The 12,910-nt window shown below is 39.9% G+C and overlaps 1 protein-coding gene across 1 annotated transcript; it reads left to right on the forward strand.

Moving 5' to 3' along the window:
• Nucleotides 1-6,515: 6,515 nt before the first annotated feature.
• Nucleotides 6,516-12,533, forward strand: LOC130674142 (uncharacterized). Its single transcript, XM_057479410.1, has 3 exons — nucleotides 6,516-6,522; nucleotides 8,263-8,483; nucleotides 8,952-12,533. Exons 1-3 carry the CDS (start codon nucleotides 6,516-6,518, stop codon nucleotides 12,531-12,533), a joined length of 3,810 nt encoding a protein of 1,269 aa, XP_057335393.1.
• Nucleotides 12,534-12,910: the final 377 nt, after the last annotated feature.

Here is a 12,910-nt window from a genome sequence, read left to right on the forward strand (position 1 = left end):
GATGCATAAGCGTCTCAGGATGTTGCTTACACACCCTACACGATGTGTCGGGTAGCTGCATCTGGAGTACTTTCGCACGGTATTCGAGGGTATTGATTACACCATCTTGGCAGGCAAAAATATATCCTTCGGTCTCGGACATCAGGCCAGCTGACTTAAGGAAGGAAAACGTCAGCTGGGTGGACAAGCCATGTTCACGCACGTGTTTAAAGAACACGCTGTGCATGGACTTGTCCATGTGTGTACTGAGCAGTTTTTGCTGCTCAGCATTCCTGACGACACTCTTAAATTCCTCCTTAGAGAGTTCAATAAGAGGGTTTACTCTTCCGAGACCGAGGGATTTTGCCGCGTACTTTGCTGCCTTATATAAGAACGCTCCCTTCTGCAGATTCTCATGACTATGAACAATCTGCATAAGGAAGTCGTTCTCGTCTGCTGTGAAATTGACAACTTCGTATGTTAGACCCAAAACTAAACGATCGTGTAGACACTCCAAGCTCTGTAGACCTCTCCCTCCGATGTGCCGGGAAAGGTATAATCTGGTGACTGAGGATTTAGGGTGCATGCTCCGATTGATATTCATGACTTTGCGTGTCTTGATATCGAGATCTCTAAGCTCTTTTCGGGTCCATTTAAGGACACCGAAAGAGTAGAGTAGTACTGGGACAGCAAGCATGTTAGTTGCAGAGACTTTGTTTTTCCCGGAAAGTTCTGATGACCAGATTTTCCGGAGTCTCCGCCCATACTCGCTGCAGAGAGTCGTTTTGATTTTCGAGACATCCTGCATAGGACTCCCGTCAATCCCTAGATATTTGTACGACTCTCCGGCGTCAAGATGGTCAATGACGCTCCCATCTACTAACTCGATATCTTCGCGCAAATCAGAGCACTTACCCCTCACCAGATTAACGACCGCGCACTTGTCCAACCCAAAAGCCATGCCGACATCCCGTGTATATTCCCCTACAATGTTTAAGGCTGTCTGAAGGTGTTCCTCATCAGGAGCATATACCTTCAGATCATCCATGTAGAGTAAGTGGGTGATCGAATATTTCCGATCAGTTGGTGGGCCCACTGAGTATCCACGGGTACGGCGTAGCGCAACAGATATCGGCAGCAGTGAGATGCAAAACAGCAGAGGGCTTAGGGAATCTCCCTGGAAGACACCTCGCTTGTACTGTACAACTTCGGTCACACGTTTGTCGTTGCCACATGATATGTGGAACCGTGTTCGCCAAAGTTGCATCGTACGCTGTATGCATCCCACTGTATCGCGATTGACCCCAAGGCATTTGAGCAAAAAGAGAATGAGCTCGTGAGATGTTGAGTCGAATGCCTTACGGTAGTCAATCCAGGCCATTGACAGGTTGCGCTGATAGTAGACTGCGTCTTGAATGACACAACGATCTACTAACAGATTCTCTTTGCAACCTGACAAGCCTCTTTTACTGCCACGTTGTTCGTATATCTGCTGCCATACAGGATCTATCTCCTGTAGAATGCGATTATTCAAGATTTTTGTGAAAATCTTATAAACTGCATTCAAACAGGTGATAGGCCTGTAGTTCTTCGGGTCGGACAAGTCACCTTTTTTAGGGATGAGCACGGTTCGCCCTTCTACAAGCCAGCACGGGATAGGTTCGTTGCCTCTGATAAACGCTGTAAATATCCGGGCCAGATGGCTGTGGGTAGAAGTAAGTTTCTTCCACCAAAACAAGTTAATGCCATCCGGACCCGGAGCAGCCCAGTTCTTACCATTATTCAGAGCCAAACGAACCTCTTCCACGCTGACTTCAGGGCTCTCTTCACCAGCATTGTCGTTTCGGTGGTGGCGACAAAATGCCTCGAAGTCGTTGAGAGCTGGAGTGTCACGATTCACGTGCGGTTGATCACCATACAACTCGGACCAAAAAGCTTCTACTCGCTCGATAGATGGGGGATCGCCAGAAACAGATGTCTTAGGTGTCAGAAAGCGTGAAGGACTCAACCGAAACAAAGAGTTATCGGTAAGCCGCTTCAGCTTTTTTTTCTAGTGACTTTTTAGCAGTCACCAGAGCCCGCAACCTGTTCAGGGAACCTTCTTTGATGTTAAGAAGATTCTCCTTATTCAGTGTGTGATGTTGATATCGTAGTCCCGCCGCAATACGGCGGACTTTAGGCGTAAACGCTTTACGAGCATTTACGAACTCAATCACACACTGAATGCGGGAGACATGTTTCCGGAGATCATCAATCTTCAGTGAAAGCTGCCCAATGCGGCCTCTCATCTTAGCCTCAGGAGAAGAAGTATTATTTCTTGCCGGAGGTAAGAGTGAGGAAGCAGCATCATAGACAGCTTGATTGATGGTGAGTAGAGTAGAATCCTCCTGAATCCGAGTTGATAGCTCGTGGTTTTCCGTGTCAAGTAGATGTTTTGGGTAGTGTATCTTTTTAGAGATACATACTTGTCGTCTTTCAAAATCATTGTCGGCGTCTTCGGAAGAACGGCGTCTCTCCTGATGTAGCTGTGCTGGAAAAGACAGACGGTGAGATACTCGTCTGTTATTTAACAGTGATCGTCGTGTTCGCCGGAGATGAGAGGCATAATCACGCAGATGTTGTTGTGAAAAATGGCTATGGTTAGGGTGCATATCGCTCCAGAGAGCATGCATCCTAGCCATGTAACCTCTCCGCTCCGGTTCACTGTTATTATAGCACATCAGGAGGTCGACTCGTAATTCCTCCGTCCACCTAAATGCAGTCCGTTGTTCGCCAGGGTCGTCATCATTCGGAATCTCGGTGCTCCGCCCAGCTAGTGGGTAGCCCTCATCCGAGAAGGGCCGGTTGTGGGGAGCACTTCTGTGTTCAGGATTATCTTGAACTCAGTTTACTTCACATTGGGGAGTTAACCCAATGCGAAGGTTGTTGTGCGCTTAGTAGGTCAGTAGATGGAGGGCTGACCTATCTAGCCCACGGTGCGCCACGGAGTAATCAAAATCTCCGCTGGCCGCACAACATGCACCGTGGGCATTATTATTATTATTATTATTATTATTATTATTATTATTATTATTATTATTATTATTATTATTATTATTATTATTATTATTATTATTATTATTATTATTATTATTATTGTAAGTTATTTTTTATATTAGGCTAAGTATATTTTGCAACCAAGCATTTCTTGAAATTTTTTTATAATTATTATGCATTATTATTTTTAATTTTTTTCATTATTTTAATAGAACAATAAATAAGTAGTGAATAATTTAAAGGTTTTTTTAATTCTTAATTTATAGACACATTTTTTGTAAAATATATTAAGACTTTTGAATGAATAAAAGAAGAATATATACTTTAATTAATGTTGTTTTTATTTCATAATTTATACATACATTTTCGTAAAAAGTACATTTAGATTTTTTTTGATTGTATAAAAAAATATATATTTTCAACATTAGTAGAAGTTTTAAAAGATCCAATTATCTATGAGAATAACTATCTAATTCACGTAATATTTAGAAATAATAATAAGACTGGTAACATATTAATCATGATAAGCCATTTCAAAGTCATTATATTTACCTCCGAAGTAAGTGAGGTAAAGCTTATGATATGGTATGGGGTTGAGCAGCTCTTCGAAGTAATTAGGATTTTTCGTTATCAATGCTGACGTCCTTTTTGCAACTACTCTTAATCCAAATTTGGTATTGACATTTTTGAAAGCGGTTATTTGATATTCTCCATCTCTTTCCAATTCGGCCAGCTTTTTGGTTGGTAAAAATACTGGTAATTTGATAGCCTCATTTACTTTTAAAAGATCCATTATTCGCTAAGCAAGTATTCCAAATATGAATTTTAAGTTGTCAAATTTTGAAATATATTTAATAGTTTTTACAATTAGAAAATCTTACCTGTTGAACACAACTTTATAGTGCACTTCTCACAGAACAAATCACTAAATAACTATGAGGATTATGACAAAAACTCAAGTTTTTATATTGATGATCCCCACTTAAAAAATTTTTCTTTGAGGGAATTTCTACGAAAAAATATTTGGGGGATATAAAGAAAAAAGATAATTGGTTCAAAACCGGTTAGATCAACCGTCAAATCCCCTACTTCTAATAAAAACTATTCTTAGAAAAACTTTCGAATTTTTGTCTATAACCCGCCCTCTTACAGCTGTGAAAAAATTTAGAATAATTAAGATTAAAAATAAACCCCCACCAATATGCGCATAGAAAATTCGAGAACATTCTGGAATGATCAACCTCCAACCAAGTCCCCCTCCCAATCCTGCTTAGAACTGTCAAAATTCGAAAATATATAGTAAAAACTCCACATTTATCAGATAAGTCCCAAAATCGTCTTTTATCGATAAGAGGAAATAGGCTCCCAAAGGAAATCTACATTACCATGATCAGATTCCAGTCAAATCGGCATTACCATGGTTGGGCCTCAGCGAAGTCTGCATTATCATGAGCAAGCCCCAACCAAATCTACATTGTCATTAATAAGAGAAAAGGCCCCAAAAATATCGATAAATAATGAAAAAAGGTCTCAAATATCGATAAAATAAATCTACATTACCGATAACTGTACCAAATATCGATAAAACAAATCTACATTACCATAAATAAAAAAAGCTCCAAAATATCGATAAAATAAAATCTACATTACCAACATCAGGCTCAAATGTCGATAAAACAAATCTACATTGCCGACATCAGGTACTTATCCTAGGTCGGTAAAGTAGGACACTGTTTTGATTCCTTGGTCCAAAGCCTCCCTGTTTAACTACTCACACATACATACATACATACATGCATACATACAGACATCGCTCTGAAAATGTCAGAATAGCATCCTAGCACCTTCAAATGTCAACATATGATGAAAACCCGGTTTTTGAAAATCGGGGTGAAACCAATAACTTCCCGAATTTTTTAAAAATCGTCAATTATATCAGCGGGAAGTTAAAAAAAAAAAACTTCTATGAATGACAATAAATCACACAAAGTACAAGTGATTGGCCAAAATTTGTCTGATAGTACTTTGCAAAGTATCCGCCGTATTATACTTGTATGGTATTTAACTGAAAATAAAAATTCTTTTTAACGCCGGCTCGTACTAGTATGAGTAGTTGGCTGTTCAAAAAGTACGCAAATGAAAGCTTACGATTTTATATGTTAACGTACGAAAAAAAACTACTAAATATAATGGCACAAAGTCAAAAAACTCAAGTTATGGTGGTAAACTTAAGAGCCAAAAATAAAATATGTGAGACAACCATATCAGATTAAGAAAAAAAATATAAAACTTAAATGAATGACAAAAAATGACACAAAGTACAAGCGATTGGCGAAAATTTGTCTGATAGTACCTTGCAAAGTATCCGCTGCCATATACTTGTATGGTATTTGACTGAAAATAACAATTCTTTTTAACGCTGGCTCGTACTAGTATGAGTAGTTGGCTGTTCAAAAAGTACGCAAATAAAAGCTTACGATTTCATATGTTGAGACAAAACGCTTTTCGTCTTCAAGATTTTTACCAGCAGCCACCAGAATTCGCGGGTTGAACCCTGGCTTAGGCTGGCCTCTAACAAATTTTATTTTACTTGGACAGAGCAGTGGGCTGGGGTTCTTGCAAAGCAAAGACCCGCACTTATTCAAACTCGGCAACGTATGAGAAAACTTATCAACTTACCTCACGGATTATAAAATTATAGAATATTCTTATTGATGGTCAAATTACTATTTGTAACTTAATTAATTTTTATTGTATCAGACTATTTAATAATCTTACCAGTAAAATAGGAAATAAGTAGGATGAACAGTGATAGATGGAATAAAAGGAATTAATCAGAATACTTTGTAAGTTTATTGCCAATTGTAATAATCAAAATTACTTACAAGAAATTGCAAGCGCTGGATATAATGTAGACAGATTCGTGGCACAGTATAAATTTTATATCGCGAGTATATCGCCGGTAACGTACAGTAATATTTATTTGAACTAACTTTGTTTATAATAATCAGTAAACTTGGACAGTAGAGTATATCGCAAGAGAATTGCTAGTAATACAACTATAAGACAAGTTAATTTCCCGATTTACAAAGTAGTTAGCCGTATTAGCAAAGTCGCAAACAAATTGCTGGTATATGACAGTAAAACTAAATTATACGTCTTATCGCTAATTGATCCAGGATCGAAGTGAAGTTCAATCACCGTTGGGTCTTAGGGCTGAGTTTTTGGGCTCGCTCCCCACTTCCCCTCACGGTCATGCGTTGAGGTGATAACTAGTCATGTGACCATGGCACTATGGCTAGCTTTAGGTGGTTTCAGACGGCAACGAGACGGGCAAAAATGGGAACCGTAAGGCTGAGGGAGAAGATGACAATTCACATTGTCTCAATCCCCCCCACCAAGCCAAGGTTACCCTTTTGACCTCTCGTCTAAGTTGTCCGACTGAAAAGAATGATTTAGTTTATTTACAATATTTACAATGCGAGTAAATCACCATAGTAATGGCAAGTAGATCACCGTAAATGCTTGGCAAGTAAATCGCCGTTATTGTTGCAAGTATTACCGTAATATAAAAATTGATTCTATGAAAATATTTACAGGTATTGCAAGTAGATCGCCAGATATACAAGTGGATTGCCAGTATTTTTATTCAATTGCAAGTGTATTGCCGGATATGCAAGTAGATTGCCGAAAAAAAATTAATTTGATAAAATTATTTACAAATATTGCGAGTAGATCGTCAGTATTTAATTTTTGCAATTGAGAGTGGTATCGTTCGGTATGCAAGTAGATTGCCGTAAAAAAAAATTAATTTGAAAATTATTTACAAGTTTTGCGAGTAGATCGTCAGTATTCAAATTTTTCAATTGCGAGTAGTATCGTCCGGTATGCAAGTATATTGCCAGTAATTAATTGCAAGCCGTAAGGGATACTAAAATATTAAAGTTTAGTCACCCTTTTCAGGTTCACTTCTATCCTGGGACTTCGATCTGGATCAGCCTAGAAGTGTGTATTTACCGCTTACGAACTAATATTACAAGATACTGTTAAAAATAATTTCGTAATATTTACAATTAATAATTAAATACAATTATTTTTTTTTTGAAAGTCTGAGGACTGTAAAGAAGTAATACTATTTAAAGATTTCGATTATTCAGTCTGCTAACTGCTCCCAGACTCGACGCTGTAATTAAAAATTATTACAATTGGCAATAATAAATGAAATGAATGAATGAGATGAATGTGTGTGACTGTATTATTTTATTTTAACTTAAGGTCAGAATCGGTAACGTAAAAATTTTCTTGTTCTTCTACTTAACGTATCAGTTTACTTAGGTTATTATAAGTAATATTTTCGTGTTGTATGAGTAAGAGATTCCGATTATCATCAGCCTCTTCCGTTGACGACAGTGCGTCTAACGTTGCTGAATTAAATTGATATGTCCTTGAGGAGTGTTGTAATAATAATTAAATAAAGACATGTCAGGACTGGTTGGTGGTCGGGATGATTGAAAAATACGCATATTTAAAAATATAACAATATTTTTATTTGTCACAGCACAAATATCACTAGGTTACAAAATTAAATAGTTTATTTAAATTGTCAATACTGTTAATTGTCTGAGCTCATGAATACGTAATTAAATGAATGCAAATTGTAAAAATAGAGCGCGAGTAATTAATTTGAATAATTGGAGTAATTAATCTGAGTTTGGTTGAACACTGATTTGATAATAAAAATGTCATGATAATAAGTAACATGATGTCAGAGGTTACTGAGCGAAGTAAATTATTGAACACGTAAATTACTATTTTTAATAGCACTGAATACAAAAATAATTTAGTTATTGAGTTTTAATAAAAATGATCACTTAATTGAATTGAATTTAATGAGCTCATAATAAATTACACTGGTTTTAATAAGAATGATCACTGAATCGAATTGAATTTAATGAGCTCATAATAAATTACACTGCTTCTAATTTATTTGTTGAACACGTGGTAGCATGATTGCAGAGGCTACTGAGCGAAAAATAATGTTTAAATTAATTAAGAAATTGAGCATAATAATTAAATAAATAATAAAACTGAGTCTTTTTGTTGCGTAATCACAACTACATTCAAATTTGAATGTAGTTGAACTTCCGGCAAATAGAGGCAGCACCTACTGGGGCCTAGTGTCCATCTATGAGAACTTGACTTGCGCTGTGCGACGTAGTCATTGAGCAGATCTCAATGACTTTTTAGTCAGTCGTGCTCGTGCTCAAGAACGGGTGGAACAGGCATCAAAACCACCACGTTCATCTGGTAAACCAGCGTCATACTCTGCTGCTGCTGTTTCCAACTCGCATTCATCGGAAACTAAATCTCCAGCCACGAACTCATCTACTGCACTCAAGAAGCCTCCCAAGAAGGTATTCCCTCCTGCACAATATCCCTGTGATTTGTGTAAAGGAGATCACTTTATTGTGAGATGCACTCAATTCTTGGGACTCACAAAGGCTCAACGCACTCAAGTCGTTGTGGAGAAGCGACTTTGTGAAAATTGTTTTGGCCATCATCTACCAGATGCGTGCAATTCACAATTCACCTGCAGGGTGTGTGAACAAAAACATCACACCATGATACACCCGGGACTCAACAGCACTCAAAAACCATCTAGCTCAACCGCTAAAAGCACTCAATAAAGACGTCTGCTTCCACATGACGACTCGAGCGACGCTCAACTGAACTCAATTGCACTCAACACGTCTGGCATTCATCATACTAGTACTCATCGCCCAGCAATCTTACTCGCAACATGCCTAGTGGACTTGATCACTAAGTTAAGTACTCATCCAGTACGCATATTGCTGGATCCAGGGTCTGAATTATCGTTTGTTTCAGATTCCTTGGTAAATTCACTCAAACTTAAACGCACTCACTCATCTATCCAGATTATTGGTATTGGTGTTGCCAATGCTGGTAGAACTAAAGGTCAAGTCGCACTCAAGCTTTCATCTAGGCATTCAAACGACTCAGTCATCATCAGTGCTCATATACTAGGTGGTCTCACTACTCAACTACCATCTGTTGCACTCAACACACTCAACTGGGACCAATACAAACAACTACAATTGGCAGATCCAGCGTTCATGAGACCAGGACCAATTGATATCATCATTGGTGCCGATCATTATGGTCTTATCATTAAAGATGCACTCATTAAAAGGTCTGAAGGCCTGCCAACCGCTCAAGATACCATCTTCGGATGGATATTACTTGGTCCAGTTACTCAACGCACTCATCGACCATCTATTACTTTTCATGCTGCTGTCGAGCAGTCAACTCAACAACTTCAAGACCTGCTATCACGCTTCTGGACTCAAGAAGAAATTCCAGTCAGCAAAATCAAGGAACTCAACCCAGATGAGGAGGCGTGTAAAGCGCATTTTCAACACACTCATCGACGAGACAGTTCAGGACGATACATAGTTCGACTGCCAATCAAATCGTCACCTCAACAGCTGGGAAATTCGTACTCAGCAGCATACCGCTGTCTTATTCATCTCAAACGTCGTTTAGATCATGACGATCGTTTGAAAGCACTCTACCTTGATTTTCTGAAGGAATACGAAGAACTCAACCACATGGTGGAATCAACTCAATCAACAACAAGTGAACCAGACTACTATCTCCCTCATCATGGAGTCTTACGGGAAAGCAGCATCACAACCAAGCTGCGAGTAGTTTTCAACGGTTCCAAAACCACCAGCTCAGGTCTTTCACTCAACGATGTGCTTCACACCGGTCCAAAACTGCAACTAGACATCTTCGACGTACTCATAGGAGTTCGCACTCATAAGCTCATCTTCATAACAGGTATCACGAAGATGTTTAGACAGATTTTGGTCGACGAACGCGATCAATCACTTCAACAAATACTCTGGTTCAACCAACAAGGCCAAATAACTCCATATAAACTCACCACGGTCACTTACGGGACCAGACCAGCTCCATATTTGGCCGTTCGTGCTCTACTTCAATTGGTTGAAGACGAAGGACATCGATTTCCTCTTGCGATCATTCCACTCACCCACGGAAGATATGTTGACGATATCTTTGGTGGTGCCGATGACTTGAACTCATTACAACAAGTTGCTGATCAACTTGAAGCACTCTGCAAGGCGGGCGGATTCCCTCTTGCTAAATGGGCAAGCAATCATCCAAAATTACAACAACTCAATCATGTGGAAGCGATCAAAAATCATAAATTCGAGGATCCAGACTCCAGCGCCAAGATTCTGGGCATGTACTGGTCCTCACACTCAGATCAGTTCTTTTTTACGTACTCACCACCATGCTCAACTCCAAAATTTACAAAAAGGATCATTTTATCAGAGATTGCTCAAATCTTTGATCCTCTTGGATTTCTCGCACCACTCATCATTCGAGCCAAGGTATTCATGCAGGAGCTTTGGCTCGAAAAGCTCAGCTGGGACACTCCATTGGCAGCCAATCAACGGCATAAATGGAGAAACTTCAAAAATGAACTCAAATTTATCTCTGAAATCAAAATTCCAAGATGGATCCACTCATCCACGTGCTCAACCACCGAAATCCATGGATTCTCGGACGCCTCTCAATTGGCAATGGCAGCTGCCGTGTTCATCAAAGTCCACACACCTGCTCATGGAGTCAGAGTTACGCTGCTTTGCTCCAAAACCAAGGTAGCCCCGTTAAAACGACTAACGATACCAAGGTTAGAACTCACCACAGCTCACATGTTGGCAAAACTCACAAAACACTGCCAGAGCACTCTAAATCTCACTCAATCGCCAATATACTTGTGGACGGACTCAACAATTACACTCACGTGGATTAAATCTCATCCGTCTCGCTGGAAGGAGTTTGTTCGGAATAGGGTGTCACATATTCAAGATCTACTTCCAGATGGCCACTGGAATTTCATTCCGGGCACACAAAATCCAGCAGACTGCGCAACACGAGGGTTGACACCTACTCAACTCCGTGATCATCAACTATGGTGGACTGGCCCACCATGGTTGCTCAAGAGTTCATCGTCCTGGCCTAAATGTCCATCAATCGATGATACAGGAGCTCAAGCAGAAGAACGGCCTGGACTGGCCCTGTTCTCATCGAATTCATCGCTGAAATCAAATTGGCCTATCATGGAACGGCCAATACCACTCCTACGCATGTTACGAGCTACTGCAATCTGCTTTAGACTTCGTGACATGATCAAGAAATCACCAAACTCATCACTCAAGGCCCCAATTACTTCTGACGAAGTAATTTCTGCACTCAACTTCTGTATCAAAGAAACTCAACGCATTCATTTTTCAAACGAGATCAACATGCACTCCAAACACGCACCATGGCCTAATGGTCATCCATTTGCTCGATTGGTTGCATTCATTGACACCGATGGCATCATTCGAGTAGGTGGACGGTTGGAAAATTCTCCAAATCAAGACCAAAGTAAGCATCCTGCTATTCTACCACGGAATGCGGCACTCACTAAACTCATCATCTCTGATGCTCATCAGCGTACCATGCATGGTGGTACTCAACTTACTCTGGCATTCATACGACAAAAGTACTGGATCATTGGCGGTAGACAACCAGTACGCTCAATTATACTCAAATGTATAAAATGCGCACGACATCGTGCTGATAGAGCTCAACAACTCATGGGTCAGCTACCAGTATCACGAGTCACTCCATCATCTGCATTCACTCACACTGGAGTTGACTATGCTGGTCCAATAACACTCAAAAATTGGAGACGCAGAGGAGCGAAAACATACAAAGGCTGGATTTGTGTTTTTGTCTGCCTTTCTACGTCAGCAGTACATCTAGAGGTAGTCAGCGACTACAGCTCTAGTGGGTTCATCGTAGCACTCCGCAGATTTATCAGCCGACGAGGCATCTGCACAGCACTCTACAGCGATTGTGGAACGACGTTCAAAGGCGCTGAAACTGATCTCAACCGTCTGTTCACTCAAGGAACTCAAGAGTCAAGAGAAATACTGGATCACATCACTGTGAACAGTATTGCCTGGCATTTCAATCCACCAGCAGCTCCACACATGGGTGGAAAGTGGGAAGCTGCTGTCAAATCTCTCAAACATCACCTTACTCGATCAGTGGGAGAGTCTTCATTTACGTTTGAAGAATTTACGACTCTTCTTACGCAAATTGAAGCTATATTGAATTCAAGACCATTGGAGCCACTCACGGAAGATCCAGATGACATGAATGCACTCACTCCTGGTCACTTCTTAATTGGACGAGCACTCAACATGATTCCTGAACCAGCACTCATCGATACAAATAGTTCTCGATTGTCCAGATGGCAATTTCTACAACAACGTGTTCAACAGTTCTGGAATCATTGGTCTACAAGTTATCTCCAAAGACAACTGGCAATTACCAAGTGGCAACGTCCAACTCATCAAATTCAAGTTGGGTCACTTGTATTACTCACCGACGAAAGGTTTCCACCAACCAGGTAGCCTCTCGCTCGCATTATCGCACTCCACCCTGGCAAAGATGGATTGACCAGGGTTGCTACGCTCAAAACAGTGAACTCAACACTCACTCGTCCAATCACGAAGCTTGCACTCCTACCAATTGAACCAGAACCACAAGAAGATGACTTGCGCTGTGCGACGCATGCGCATGGATTTTTCCTGCCTCGTGGCAAGAAGACCGACGCCATTATCTATTCGTTTATATAATTTCAAGTGACACCACGTGTTTTATATAATCTATTAAAATTGCGCTCATCTCGAGTAACTAATTAAAAGGAATCAATTAATTACATTCAGAGTTCATTACTCTATATAAAAATATAATTATTTTTATAATCGCGAGCTCCAGAGCTCATAAA

Source organism: Microplitis mediator, chromosome 9, assembly GCF_029852145.1.
Source record: "Microplitis mediator isolate UGA2020A chromosome 9, iyMicMedi2.1, whole genome shotgun sequence".
NCBI classification, from domain to species: domain Eukaryota; kingdom Metazoa; phylum Arthropoda; class Insecta; order Hymenoptera; family Braconidae; genus Microplitis; species Microplitis mediator.

Excerpts from the sequence above, each read along its gene's own strand:
- LOC130674142 (XM_057479410.1), top strand. Across the intron at positions 8,484-8,951 it reads GTAAAGGAGATCACTTTATT|ATTATTGGTATTGGTGTTGC; the intron begins GTGAGATGCACT and ends TCATCTATCCAG.